Raw genomic sequence first — 14538 nt, forward strand, 5'->3', positions numbered from 1 at the left:
AAAGGTGTTAAATATTCTCTTAGCGCGGCCAATCTCGGTGGTAAAATAGAGATGAGGAACCTAATTTCAGATTCAAGAGACTTGACATCGCGATCAAGCAATCTAGTCGTAGCAATGTCCAGCAACGCTTATTCGTTATTCGTTAAGAATAAACAATTTTTATGAGAAAAAGAATCTAACCACTCTACCACTGAGTTGAGCTAACCGATTTGAAGTACCCTACGACGGAGAGTATCTCGTCTGAATGCGTACTAAATGTTTACATAAGACATGTTATCATCGTTATCATGCTGCATACGCTCCAAGTGGATTTGCAAGAACAAATTTTTCTTTAAAGTTAAAAGTATAACATAAGTTTGTGTTCTATTTAGCACAACCGAAGCACTGAATCAACACCCCATCTTAGTTATTTGCGGTTCCTCGGCTGATTATGAGAATTTATGTACTAAAACTAGTGACTTTAAAGAATTTAACTTAAACTCTACCGGCACCAGTACTCTACCGGAGTCCATGACCAAACTGCACGTCCCGTTTCTCCCACGGCATACAAAGCATTGAAACATAAAATTTCTAGTTAACGAATCTAGAATAGTTAGGCAGCACTCCTTCTACCTTTTCAACCACGAACAGCAGATGCGAACAGGGAAGTCGGTAAGATGTTGCAAACCAACATGTACAACTTGCGAAGTTTGCTGGTATGTTGTGCTCTCCCGACTTCGAAGACACTACATATGACGTAGGGCCCTGCGTCTAAAAAGTAGTTCACATTTAGCAACAGATTTTTTTCTTTAGATATTGACCAATAGTTACCACTATCATAGCGTATGTTGTTGTGGGTTTTTCTGATTGTTTCTGGACTAGGTTCCATCCAAAAGGTGTTAAATATTCTCTTAGCGCGGCCAATCTCGGTGGTAAAATAGAGATGAGGAACCTAATTTCAGATTCAAGAGACTTGACATCGCGATCAAGCAATCTAGTCGTAGCAATGTCCAGCAACGCTTCTATGACAGAATTCAGCTTCTTGCCTTTGGCCTCAAACCAGTTGCTCTTGTTTTGTGTTGCCCATATAGTGGGAACACGTGATAAACACAAACTTAAACTTCCACTTAGGGTCTAACTGATTCTTAACTTTAGCGTTGTAAGCTTCAATACTTACAGTGTCATTAATTTTTAAAGGGAAATTATTCTCTTTTGCAAGAGCGTCAGCAAATTCCAGTACATCATCGTAACTGTCAAAATTCTTACCAACCACTAAACTGTCAAACAAAGACATTGTCAAAACAGGAACTTAACAAAGTAAGACTAATTATAAGTAGTAAAACAAGAACAAGAAGAGAAACTTAAAGCTGACACAAACTTAATACAAAGTAAAAAACAAACAAAAAGAAAGAACAATAACTACAAAAACTTACAACTTAAACAAAGACTAAAAGTAAAACGGGAACTTAACAAACTAAGACTAATTATAAATTGTAGTAAAACGAGAAGAGAAACTAAGAGCTAACACAAACTTAATACAAAGTACAAAACAAACAAAGTAAGAAACAAACGATTTATAGTGAATCGTGAAACGCTGGACTAATAGACTATTCATTTGGCGCCTAAATTGTCCTTTCCTTCAACGACACAAGAATCCATCGTTTCACGATTCATTATAAATCGTCACAAAATAAGCGAGAAAGGGTGTCTAAAAAAACAATTTTTTAAGGCACAAATAAATAAGCCAATCTATTTGACATTTTTATTACATAATCAAGAAATCACGAACAAAATTACACAGGGAAAAGTTAAAATGTAGCACAAATAGTAATTTTTTAAAATTAAAGTTGATTTTCAAATCTGACTTTGACGTTAACAACGTTGCCGACCATTTTATGTTATGCGTCGTTGCCAGGTTAAAGGATTCAAAAATAAAAAATCGGAAATTCAAATTTGTTTGAATTCGTAAATCGTAATCGTAATCGTACGTCAAGTCGTCGACAATCAAAACTGCTCAAGACTCAAGAGAAAGAGTTCAAAGATAGGGTTATTATTATTATTAAAATTTCTTGATCGTTGGGGAGTTTATGTGCTCATTCATTAATGCACATCTTGTCAACGAGACGAACATCAATAATGCGAATGATCTGGCGTAGTAACTTATTATGTGGATTTAAACTTACAGACCCCTACAGGAATTTTTAATAAAATTTATTACCTGGAAAATGATGATTAAAATTAAATTAAATTAAATTAACTCTTCTGGAATTACGCGTTACCGGTAACACCCAGATTGGTTGTGTAAAGGATCAATTATTAAGATAAGTATCCACCCATATTCAGTCAAATAGTACATAATCGTCAATTGAAATACTAACAGCAAATTGGTAAAGGGTTAAAAATGGTATTAGTCAAATAAGCATCCATTTAAAGTCTATATTCTGAATCGTTCTGAATGCAACAATCGCGGTACATAAATCATTAACATAAAAAAAACTGTATACAGCTAGAAATGGACAACAAGTTTATTTACGTGTATCTTTCACGTGTTTATAGCTACGAGATGCACACCGCGGTAAGTGAACGACAAATAGTAAAATTTGATAAAGTGCGAAACTGTTTTATATCTGCGCAAAAACTAAATAATGACGATTCAGACCTGTATTGTTTTCAGGACAATAAAATTGTGCATGATGGTTCAATAACTGTCCAATATTTTCAATCATGGAAAGAATAAATCCCATTAAGGATAAAATATTATATGTCGTTATGACGATTGAATAACTTTTTCCCGGTCTATCATTAGCCAATTATTCGTTGTTAATAGCAGACGATTTGATGACTGCTGTGTTTATTTTGCTTCCGGATGTTGTGAATTTTCTTACAGGGTTTCGTAAATTCCAGTTTTACCTGCTCCGTTGCTAGTATCCTTTGCTCATGCTGTCCATTTCCAATTAACGGTTCGTCACGCTTCGATTTGTCACTGGTCGGGGGTGATATTGAAACAGCGACGAAAGAATTGCGTCTAGATGTCGGATTGCTACCATTGTGTTTTAGCGAAGCAATTTTCTTCCAGAAATTCGGCCCCAGCAGACTACTTGGCCCGGGTTGACTAGTGGTATTGTGCACTTTATGGTACAGGAACTTGGGATGACTTTTAGTGACTGGCGTTGAATCATCCAGCGCGCCACTTTGATTTTGAGAAGCCAAATTCTTCAAGAATATTTTGGTCGTCTTTGCTTTGGTTCGTTTTTCTTGTTGCTGGTGGCCTGCTCTGTTGGCCAGGTATTTCAATTTAAGCGGCATCATGCGGCTGAATTTCGTCAACTTTTTCAGCTCTTCTTCGATTTCGTTGAGTCGTTCTTCAAAATTCTTTTCTGATCGGAGCTGCTCTGGCTGATTGATTAGATTTGATGAGGACCCATATCGCCCTTGGACACTTTGTTCCATCTTTGATTCCCCGGTTTGTTTATTATTCTCCGAAACCTCCAGTTGCGGGTGAAAAAGTCGAGGCTCTTTAGGAACGGTGGAGGCGAACAGGACGTCCCTCCATCGCTGGAAAGTCGTCTCCAATGAAGGAAGAGGTGAGATATCGACGTCGGCACTAGTTACGTTCGAAAGAATGGTCATTTTGTCATCGGGTACGTCGTTTCTCTTGTCTCCGGGTCATCTCGACTATGAATCTCGAACGTCAATAAAGGCTCTTTCTTCACTCTTTTTTTTTTTTGTATCCCAAAAGGCACCGCTAGAGAAAAACCATGAAGCACTAGACTCGCAAGGCGGGAGAAGCGCTGTACTCGACGCAATGGTATCTGGAGTGTTTTTATTCTCACGTTGAATATTTTAAAAGCGCCATCATATTTCATTGTCGCCATAATATTTTCCCAACTAGGAATTAATCGATCCCAAGGCGAGTGAACAAGTTCTGGAGCTCATTGTCAAAATAGCGGAACATCCGGCTATTTGAAAACAGATCCATCGAGTCTTGGGTCTATTGTATTATAAGAAGGCGATTTTGTTTTCTTAGCCAATATTGTTTTAACGTTGAGGGTGGGTTTTTTTCTTGGGTTAGAAACTCTGGAAGCGAACAATGCCGCCTACTCTCAAAGGATTGATGCCACTCGCAGTGAATTAGGTTGGATAAATAAAAGATTGGATGACGGAACATGCAAGCAACGAGACGCGTGGGAATACAGACAGCACACTCTAGCTTCTCTGTTACGCAATTTCTTTATTGTCTAGTTTTTTTTCTTCTCCCCATTTATAATATTTTATAATATTTTTCTATCATACATTTTGTGGCAGCCAAAATGTCAGAAACTAATGTTAAAAAAACTCTTGTTCCTTTTTAGAAGAAATATTAAAATGAAAAAAAAAACTCTTGTCGACAATCCTGATCGACAATACCGATGCTTGACAAGTATTAACAATCAGAAGACCATTGAAAGTTGGCGAAGACATACAGAAGCCGCCGTAAAGAATATTGAAGTACGTGACTACGTGTCGAGTATACGTTCGGGAGCGGTGAGACTGTAATAGTAGAGTTGCTGGCGAAGCCCGCGGCCGACTCGGGTGTTGCAACATGGTCAGTGCCGCCTGTGTATAGCAAAATTATTACGAAAAGGTTTTTTTCTCTTTTTTTTTTTTTAATCTAAATGTTTATTCTTTTATAATCGAGTCGATTTTTTTTTTTACAATCTGCACGCTAGCGCGTCAAGCCGGTATGGGATTCCAGACTACGTATGTTTGTACCGTGGCTTTTTAAAACAAATCACTTTTTATAGCATAAATATTTGACAGGGTTTTTTTTATGTGTACAGATGGGAAGTACACATAGCCTATGCGACAGCATTTTTTTTTCGATTTGTCCTCTTGTATAGTAGCAACGGTAATGACACGTGTCAGAAACACGCAAGTATATGGTTACAGTAGCTTTTTCATCTGGATTACAACCCAATACACGAAACGGCACAGTGAATTAAAACCAGAAAGAAAATCTATTTTTATTGATGCAGTACTCAGTTATGATGAATAGTTTTACTTAAGATGCTTTAATTTAGAGGAAATTAAATAAACTTAAAATATCTTGCAAAGTTCAACCAATTTTATTGATTTTCATTTTACCTGATGAGGTGATCAGCAACACGACGATGACAATTAGAAAACGCGCTGTTTTCATCGCCGTAATTTCACACTAAAGAGGCAAAGACTTTGATAAAACAAAAAGATGAGATTTCCGGATATAACCAACGGTCGAGTGGACTAGACGTCGAACAAGGAAATAAAGACCTATACAGGCGCGGTCAGCTTCTCTTTTACCTTCTGGATACAAAGTCTCAAGATGTTCCGCGTCCAGCGGATGTTATCAAGAAAAAGGCGGTTTCTGAAGTGCGCGCTTGCGTATTCGATTGATGGCAATCGGGCCATTGCACCTTTTACTTTCTAGTTTCACACTCTCAAGCGTATATATCACTAGGGGAAAGTACACAAATTCTAGCGGGAACGAGAGTCGTCAGCTTTTGGGTGAAAATATAGTCATTTATTTGGCATTGAATTTCCACGATTTCAATTTCTATCTTTTTGGATAAAATTTTAGGGATTTCTATTTCGATGATTTTCTCGATAAAAAATGACGAATCACGGCGAGCAATAAGCATAACATTGAATCGATGGCCGGGGAGATTTTGGGTGGAAAGTGAAAAGAATATCGCAGGCAGATGCACAGCAGCAGCCAAGGTGGCAACCTCGTTAAATATCTCATCAACCGACGGAACGGAAAATTGACGTTCAAGATGCTGGTAATGGTATGTAGCGTTGAAGGTGACGATTCCCATTACGAATCGATGCGTAGACGAGGGGGAAGGGTTTAACGGTCCCGACATCTTTTTCCCTTTTTCCGCTTAAAATAAAGCTACTGTGCATGATGACACACGATCTCGGTATCACTCATCAGACTTCGCGAAGACTCATTAGTCAGGAGTAGCAAATCCCTTTTTCGCCGTCTCGTGATGAACCGCGTCCACTTTCTGACCGTCAAGTACAATGCGCAGAACAATAACAACCAAAATCTGAAAGAATGAGCACGGGCAAATGGAATGGGGAGCAATCGAACGGCTTTCTTGTTGACCAGCGTTGATTAAATTTCTCCCCTTGTCCACCTCGAAATGGTCGGCCCATTGCCAACAAGAGAAAGAATGATCGATGGGAAACACACGCCCAAAAGGAGGAATCGAGAAGGCTGGAAAAGGAGACTAACCACGCCTCTCCTACGAGGTTTGAGGTCACAAACCAATTAGTCGTTAAGTCAGTGCAGGAAAGAAGTTGTGAAATGTTGGATCCAATTCAAATAAACGCTTTTGAAACACAGGGTCCTTCAACAATAGTGTGTATTAGTTAGCTTCATCCGAATTATTCCACGAATCTCCTTACAACAGTTTGAAACATTTCCTGTGGACGATTCAATACGAAAGGTTAAGCAGTTAACAAGATTGTTAAGTTCAAAATTTCAGAAGGTTGGAAAAATCTTAGCGAACAAATCGAAGACAACACAGTGCGTGTTACACCCAAAATAAGCGTCAATCACAAAAATCCGCAAGTGCCAAATTATTCACTTTCTAAACAGTAGGTCACAAGGAAATCAAAATAGGAGGTCAAGAAAAGTGAAAAACAGAAAACAAAATTCAATGCAACTGGCTTCCACGAGACAAAATTTCAGTGTGACGTAGAAATTCTGTGCGAAAAAGAAACGAACGCTCCTCTTTAGTTGCCGACAGGAAGAAAAAAATAAAAAAGTAAGAAAAAGAAAAAAAAAGAGATATAACAAAAACAAACAAGGAAACAAAGAAATTGGAGCCGATCTTTAAACCAATTGTTCTTGGAAACGACTTAAAGAAATTTATTGCATGTAATTTGGTCCTGCAATACCAGAGTGAAATCAAGTTTGTCGTTTTCAGTGTGTGGGACGAGAAGGATCTGTAAAAGACTGAAAACAGAAATGATTTGATGAGTTGGCTGGGAGCCAGGCGACTCGGGATCCCACACTAAAGTCAACTTCCCAATACCGTTGTACTTCTCGTGTGTCATCTTCAATGGTAGTTTTTAATAGTAAAAAGCGGATTTAACGAAAATCGGATAAACCCAAAAGCCGATTAAACGAAAATGCTAACCTTTTTGTCAGTAAAAATTCAACTTACTTCTATGAAGAGGTGGCGAATGATTTCCAGATAAATTAAGACAACGTCAACCGAATGGTCAAGCACTGCCAACACAATTCCATTGACCTCGATCGAACCACTTTTTCCTTTTTCGGATCAAATTAGCCAGATGAAGTTCAGAATGAGTTTCTTGGAGAGCTTTGGCAGCTAATTTCCTTGAATTGCAATTGTCCAACAACCTAGGAAGAAAAAATTAATTGATTGACTTAAATGGTTCTAAAGTTTACGTTAAGGTACGAAAGAAATAATCCTTAAGTCGGAAAGTGGTAGCTAAGTTGGAAGAGCGGTTCAAGGCAGAGAAATACTTTCTCTTTAGTTTTTTCCACAATTTTCCATTTTTTTAGCGAAATTGATATAAACATTTTTTAAATAGTTTCATGCAAAGGATGTAAATATAAAATGTTATAGGGTTTTTTTAACAAAATTCTATTGTTTTTCGGGGTTTTTTCATTTTTAAAGCAGGGTTTTTTTGGGCACTTAAAAAAAAAACTTTAGATTAGGTTTTTTGGCAACGTCCCGGCGTATCCGGTATCCCAGAAAATCAAATTGGAAGCACAAAACCCCATTCGAGCACTGTCAGCCCAAGGGTGCTACCACGCTCAAAGAAGGTAAAAGTGTACACGGTGAAAAATGCCCAAGCAGCAGTTTCGCGACACTGATGTGATCAGTAAAGTGTAAGTTTCGTTTCCATAAAATCTTTTAAAGTTAAGAACTAACCACTTTTTTTTTCTATTCACATTGACAGTGTTAAAGTGAACTTTGGGATAGGAAGCCAACAACAAATACAACAACAGGCCCATATTCCAATAGTGGCAAACGAGCTGTATAATCACGATTCTAGAACACCTGTGCAATTTGGAATGCTGGACAGGAGAATGGTGACTGACTATTTTAAAATTAATGACATAGCGCTGAAATCATTCAATACATTTTTTTTTTTTTTTTCAGGGGATAAATGTTGAAGGTCCACTTTGTACAACATGTGGAAAAGGGCTTCAAAACTGTTTAGGTCATTTTGGTTACATTGATTTACAGCTTCCCGTTTTCCATGTTGGATTTTTCAAAGCTACGATAACTGCCTTGCAAACTATTTGCAAAACTTGCTCTCACGTTTTGCTTGATAAGAAGATGAGAAAGATTTATCGAGCTAAGCTTAGAACCCACAACTTGCCCTATCTTCAAAAGAAAGCACTGAGGAAGCAAATTGTAGAAAAATGCAAAAAAGTAACACGCTGCCCCAATTGCAATGATATCAATGGCACGGTGAAAAAGTGTGGAATGTTGAAGATCTCCCACGAGAAATTTGAAAATTTCAAGAGAGACAGTTCTACGATACAAAAACAACTGGTGGCCTACGATACTGCTGTGCAGTTCAACAAAGAGATTGAACCAATGTTGTCATCTGCTTTGATCAACATTTTGAATCCTCTTGAAGTATTTGGCCTTCTTAAGAGAATACCAGACGAAGACGTTCAGTACATACTGATGAACCCCGAACACGGGCACCCAAAGGACATGATTCTCACCCGTGTTCCAGTTCCTCCTGTTTGCATTCGACCTGCAATATCTTCTAAATCGGGAACAATAGAGGACGATTTAACAAGAAAACTTAGAGAAATTGTCAACTTAAACGAGTTAGTGACCATGAAACTGATTAACGGTGAAAGTTGCTCCAGTCTTATGGAAACTTTTGACGATTTGCAACTGCAATGCGCCCTGTACATCAACGGAGAACTCCCCGGAATCCCGCCGAACCTGCAGCCAAAAACACCATCTCGTGGTTTAATTCAACGCTTAAAGGGAAAAGAAGGACGCTTTCGAAAAAATCTTTCGGGGAAGGCAGTCGACTTTTGCGCTAGAACAGTCATTTCGCCTGACCCGAATCTGCGGATTGATGAAGTTGGTGTCCCGGAATTGATTGCGAAACTTTTGACTTACCCTACTATTGTTAATGAAGCCAATATCGAAATAATGAGAAAATTGATAAGAAACGGACCAGATATCCATCCTGGCGCCATTTTTCTAAAGGAAAAAAATTCAAAATTGCCAATATTCCTGAAGTACGGAAATCGTCGCGAAACCCTAGCTCGAAACCTGAAGGTAAATTATTGTTTTAAAAAATACATGTTAAACAGAATGACTAACGAGTTAACGACATTTTCCTACAGGTCGGCGATTTGGTTGAAAGGCATATGATGGACGAAGACATCGTATTGCTCAACCATCAGCCTTCGTTGCACAAACTTTCGATTATGTGTCACCGAGCCAAGATTTTGCCGGGCCTCACTTTCCGCCTTAATGAGTGCGTCTGTACACCCTACGATGCAGATTTCGACGGTGACGAGATGAATCTTCATCTTCCTCAAACAGAAGAAGCCCGCGCAGAAGCCTTGATCCTATTAGGGACAAAATCTAACTTAGTGACTCCTCGAAACGGCCAATTATTGATAGCAGCTATTCAAGTAATAATTTAGTCAATCAATGGTGCATAAATGATTGGTGTAATTTAAATTGAAAATAGGATTTCATAACTGGAGCTTATTTACTGACGTTGAAGGATGCTTTCTTCGATCGAGCCAAGACTTGCCAAATGGTTGCATCCATGCTTGCAGGTACGTTTCTCTCATTTCTTTCAGTTTGTTTTACTGAAATCAACTTGCCTTTTTAATAGGTGACGAGGTAAACATGGTCATTAAACTTCCACCTCCGTGTATCCAAAAACCCGCAGCCCTATGGTCAGGAAAACAGATTTTCAGTTTGATTCTTCGTCCTAATCCTGGAGATCGCATTAAAGTTAACCTGAGAACCAAAGGAAAAGAGTATTCAAAGAAGAACGAAGAGTTTTGCGTCAATGACGGGTTTCTGTTGGTCCGTAATTCTGAGGTGTTAGCAGGATGCGTTGACAAATCTACCATTGGATCTTGTTCAAAAATCAACATTTTTTACGTACTTCTTCGCGACTACGGAGAGGATTTCGCTATTCAGGCAATGTGGAAACTTTGCCGAGTAGCTTCTTATTATATGATGAACCGAGGATTCTCTATCGGCATTGGTGATGTAACTCCTGGTAATCATTATTTATTTTATTTATTCATTTTTTTTGTTTCGTAACATTCCTTCGATAATTTACTTAGGTAAAACTTTGCTGAAAGAAAAGCAAAATCTCTTGGACTCTGGTTATTCCAAGTGCGACGAATACATTCGTTTACTCACTATCGGTCAGTTACCTTGCCTTCCGGGATGCAATGAAGAGGAATCTTTGGAATCGAAAATCTTGAAAGGTTTGTTAAATAGTAGTCAGTACTGAATTAATACTTCAAATAATATGTTAACATTTGGTTTATTACTCGTGGAACACAGAACTTTCTGGGATTCGTGACCAGGTCGGAGAAGTGTGCATAAAGGAGCTGCATCCGAGTAACAGCCCGTTGGTCATGTCAAAAAGTGGTTCGAAAGGATCACTAATCAACATTTCTCAGATGATTGCCTGCGTAGGACAACAAGCTTTAAACGGCAAACGAGTGCCCAATGGTTTTGAAGACCGTAGTCTCCCTCACTTTGATCTACATTCGAAAATCCCAGCTGCAAAAGGTTTTGTCTCCAACAGCTTTTACTCCGGACTTTCTCCCACGGAATTTTTCTTCCACGGAATGGGTGGGCGTGAAGGATTGGTAGATAAAGCCTTAAAAACAAGTGATGTTGGGTAGGTTATTCGATATTGGCACTAATTGACTGCAGTGATGTGATTAATTTTGTATTTTTTCAAAGTTATGCGCGACGGCGACTAAGTAAATCCTTGGAAAACTTTTGTTGCCGATACGATTCGACTGTGAGGAACTCCTCCGGAGAGGTCATTCAGTTCGATTATGGAGGTGATGGGCTAGATCCTACTTACATGGAAGCCAAAGATCGCCCGGTCGACTTCCAGCGAACTCTTGATCATACCAAAGCCGCTTCCCCTTATCCAGATGAAGAACCTTTGGATGATATTGAACTGAAAGGATCTTTTGACTCGATTATGGAAATAGATGAGTTTAAAACGCTTGGGATTGATTTTAAACATGAACTCAGGTTACTTTTCACTTTTAATAATCCTTTTTAGTAGTATTTCTAACGTCGTGAATATAGAGTTTTTGTCGAGAACCAAGTCAAACGGATTAAATCGGTGCGAGAGATGTACAAAATGGTGGGACGAGCACTACATCCAGTGGAAAAACACCTGGAGCGGATAACCGTTGGCCAATTGGTTGAGTTCTGTGACTTGGCGAAGGAAAAGTACGAAAGGGCTAAAATTGAGCCAGGTAAAAATTTGAAATCCCCCCCCCCCTTAGAAAAATAGCTTAAAATCATGTTTTGCAGGTACTGCCGTTGGAGCTCTTTGCGCTCAAAGTATTGGAGAACCCTTAGCAAAAATGACGTGTAATCCATTTGCTGGTGTTGCTTCCAAGATACCGGGAGTTCCTCGGTATGTTCAATTTTGTGCCATTTTTAAAAAATTACTTTAGTGACAATAGATGATTCATTTAATGGAATTATTTTAGAATTAAGGAAATCATCGATGCTTATAAATCAATCAGTACGCCAGTCATTTCTACTCAGCTTTTAAAAGATGATGACCCGGAGTATGCTCGACGAGTAAAAGGACGGATAGAAAAGACTACGCTTGGAGAAGTATATAAACTAATATCTTAGTCGTTTTATCTTCGTTAACTAGAAATTTTATGTTTCAAGGTAACGGAATACTTCGAGGAAGTCTATAAACACAACGGTTGCTTTTTAATGATTAAGTTGGACGTGAATAGGATCCGATTGCTTAAATTGGAAGTGAACGCAAGTTCCATTCGACTTAGGTAAAATTAATTATCAATGTTCAAATTTTGAGGTATAAATTGCTATTATTTGTTTATTTTTAATCATTTCAGCCTCTGCGATGGAAAGCTAAAGATTAAACCGAGTTTCGTTGCAGTCCTCAATGAAACGGAAATTATAATCAGATGCACTGCATCCACGAAATTGTCGATGAATGACGTTATGCAAAATCTTAAGAGAGAGTTGCCCAAGCAAGTCATCAAGGTGCGGTCTTCAGATTTCTTTTGAATTTTTAATACATAATTATTTTTTCTTTTTTTTATGGCTTCGATAGTATCACTCGAGTGGTAATAAACACTGACGATACGAGAAACCCACCGATGTATTCCTTAGTTGTTGAAGGTAACAACATGCGAGAAGTGATGGCGACTTACGGTGTTAAAGGGTCCTCGACTACATCAAGCAATATTTTTGAAGTTTTCAATACTTTGGGAATCGAAGCTGCCAAGTAAGTTATCTATTTTTTTTTCTTTATAAATATAATTAATAAGTTATTGTTAAATAATTAACTCAGGGAAACGATTGCCCAAGAAATTAAATCGACCATGGAAAGCCACGGCATGAGTGTCGATCGTCGTCACGTCGCCCTTCTTTCAAGTTTCATGAGTCATCGTGGTGAAATTCTGGGAGTCACGAGACATGGATTGGCCAAGATGAAAGAGTCGGTTCTTAACTTGGCCTCGGTAAGTATTGGAACAGATTTTGTTTTTCAACATTCCACCAATAACTCTTATTTCTTGCTAGTTTGAGTGCACCTCCGAACATTTATTTGATGCAGCATATTACGGCCAAGAAGATGAGATTACTGGGGTTAGTGAATGCATCATCATGGGATCACCAATGTCAATTGGAACGGGTTCCTTTAAGCTTATATACAAAACAGAAAGCACCGTTCCACTCAAAACAAGACCACTTATTTTTGACGTTCCAGAATATCACGTCCCTATGGTATAGTGTTTTAACTTAATAATCTGGATGCATGGAGTCAGTTTGCTTGCGTTAAACTTTAATTAGTAGACATTTTTTTACGTACGTTGCTGTGTGCTGTCGTTGTACGATGTTTACTTTTCGTTTGTTTTTTGTATGTGTTTTAAGCCAAGATTACAGAAAAAATTTTGATGAAAACTTTGAAATTTTTATCCTTTTTTTTTAGTTATACACCTTAAGTCAGGCATCAGCAAGTCGTGTGTGATCGTAAGTTGGAAAGTGATCCGGTGTGATACCTAATTGCGGTTTACGAGTCAAAAGCAACACTTGATTTATCTTCATCATGTTACCCGAAGGGTTTCAAACGGTTTCAAATCACGTTTTTTTTAATGGCTTTATCATAGCGTTTGATCATTTTCAGCTGTCAAGTTAGTCATGTGTCCACCAGGTGGCGGAGACGCAGAGTGACGTGGTTCAGCACTACAGTGAAACGAGGCGAAATGAGCGAAACAAATTGTAGCTAATTTTATATTCCTGTGATTTAAAATACCAAATTGAACTTCATATCATATCTAGGTTTATCTTGACCTAGTTTCCTCATTTATATACTGTACCAACTTATTTGTTCAAATTCTAAATGCATATGCTGTCAGTCATTCCAACAAGTTGACTTAGCGCTCAGTCAATTTCCATCCATTGGTCCCATCATGCTGTCGAAAGCCTAAAACTCATGTTTGAAGCACATTTATATTGGAATACAAATGTGCCGAGATAAGGTATTTCCCCATCATTGCTACAAGACCATTACAATTCAGATTTTCATTTAACATAGGTATTCATGCTGATAGGATCTTTTCTGAATCTCACAATTTTGGTGGCGCCCTGCAACATCATGTTTGTTGTTATGGCTGTTTTTACTTTGGCCTAGTAAAAAATTAAAACGAAACAAAAAAGGCAGTTGTATGAATTTTTTATCTCTGATTTAATTGGACAATTTGTGTAGGTGGGCCCAGAAAGCAAGTGAGTTTTAAGCCATATAACCATTTGGCATTCATTTTGAAATGTTGTTGTAGTTTCTAGACCCGTTCCAATCCCCAGCAACATCAATCTGCAGAAGAAAAGGCCAGTTTGCATCGGTTTGCATAATCTTCACTTTCAAAGGTCACGGAGATCATTATGTAAATCGTGTCATGCAGTTGTGTAGAGGTTGGGTGAGAACGGTTTGTGTTACAAAACCATTTGGTATTCATTTTGATATTGGTTTTTGTAGACACATCCCCAGCCACGTCAACCTGCAGAAGGAAAGGCCAGTTTGCATTTCCTTTACTTTCGAAGGTCACGGAGATCATAACGTAAAACGTGTCATGCGACGGGGTAGAGGTTAGGTGAGGACGACACGTGTTGCATCATTATCAAGCAGGTACAATATCCGCAAGGCTTAAGAGGTGGGTCAGGGTGAGAAAAAGTCGTATAAAAGGCGAGAGAAAAGGCGTTGAAATCAGTCGAGTGAGCATCTCCGACACGGCAACAACTGCTGTGCACTATTTGT

At 38.4% G+C, this 14538-nt stretch overlaps 2 protein-coding genes and 1 long non-coding RNA gene across 3 annotated transcripts in view; all 3 read left to right on the forward strand.

The window, feature by feature from the left end:
* The first annotated feature begins 3715 nt into the window (after positions 1–3715).
* On the forward strand, positions 3716–4137 carry LOC124344374. The gene is made up of 3 exons (XR_006919713.1): positions 3716–3787; positions 3872–3968; positions 4052–4137. It is a non-coding gene; the product is annotated as an uncharacterized LOC124344374 (long non-coding RNA).
* Positions 4138–7823: 3686 nt separating this feature from the next.
* On the forward strand, positions 7824–13154 carry LOC124344494 (DNA-directed RNA polymerase III subunit RPC1-like). Its single transcript, XM_046798048.1, has 17 exons — positions 7824–7867; positions 7939–8071; positions 8142–9293; positions 9362–9655; positions 9715–9805; positions 9865–10260; positions 10328–10474; positions 10554–10896; positions 10962–11264; positions 11322–11494; positions 11553–11658; positions 11735–11864; positions 11925–12043; positions 12116–12266; positions 12326–12510; positions 12577–12745; positions 12807–13154. The coding sequence occupies exons 1-17, from the start codon at positions 7824–7826 to the stop codon at positions 13014–13016; spliced, it is 4146 nt and encodes a 1381-aa protein (XP_046654004.1). The 3' UTR covers positions 13017–13154.
* Positions 13155–13750: 596 nt separating this feature from the next.
* LOC124344495 (F-actin-monooxygenase MICAL3-like) overlaps positions 13751–14538 on the forward strand; it is a 34086-nt gene continuing 33298 nt past the window's right edge. Inside the window, exons 1-5 of the mRNA XM_046798049.1 lie at positions 13751–13765; positions 13822–13883; positions 13993–14009; positions 14063–14115; positions 14375–14409. Of these exons, the coding sequence (XP_046654005.1) occupies positions 13751–13765; positions 13822–13883; positions 13993–14009; positions 14063–14115; positions 14375–14409 (182 nt within the window). The remainder of the gene's footprint in view (positions 13766–13821; positions 13884–13992; positions 14010–14062; positions 14116–14374; positions 14410–14538) is intronic.

This window comes from Daphnia pulicaria, chromosome 6 (genome assembly GCF_021234035.1).
Source record: "Daphnia pulicaria isolate SC F1-1A chromosome 6, SC_F0-13Bv2, whole genome shotgun sequence".
Classification (NCBI taxonomy): Eukaryota; Metazoa; Arthropoda; class Branchiopoda; order Diplostraca; family Daphniidae; genus Daphnia; species Daphnia pulicaria.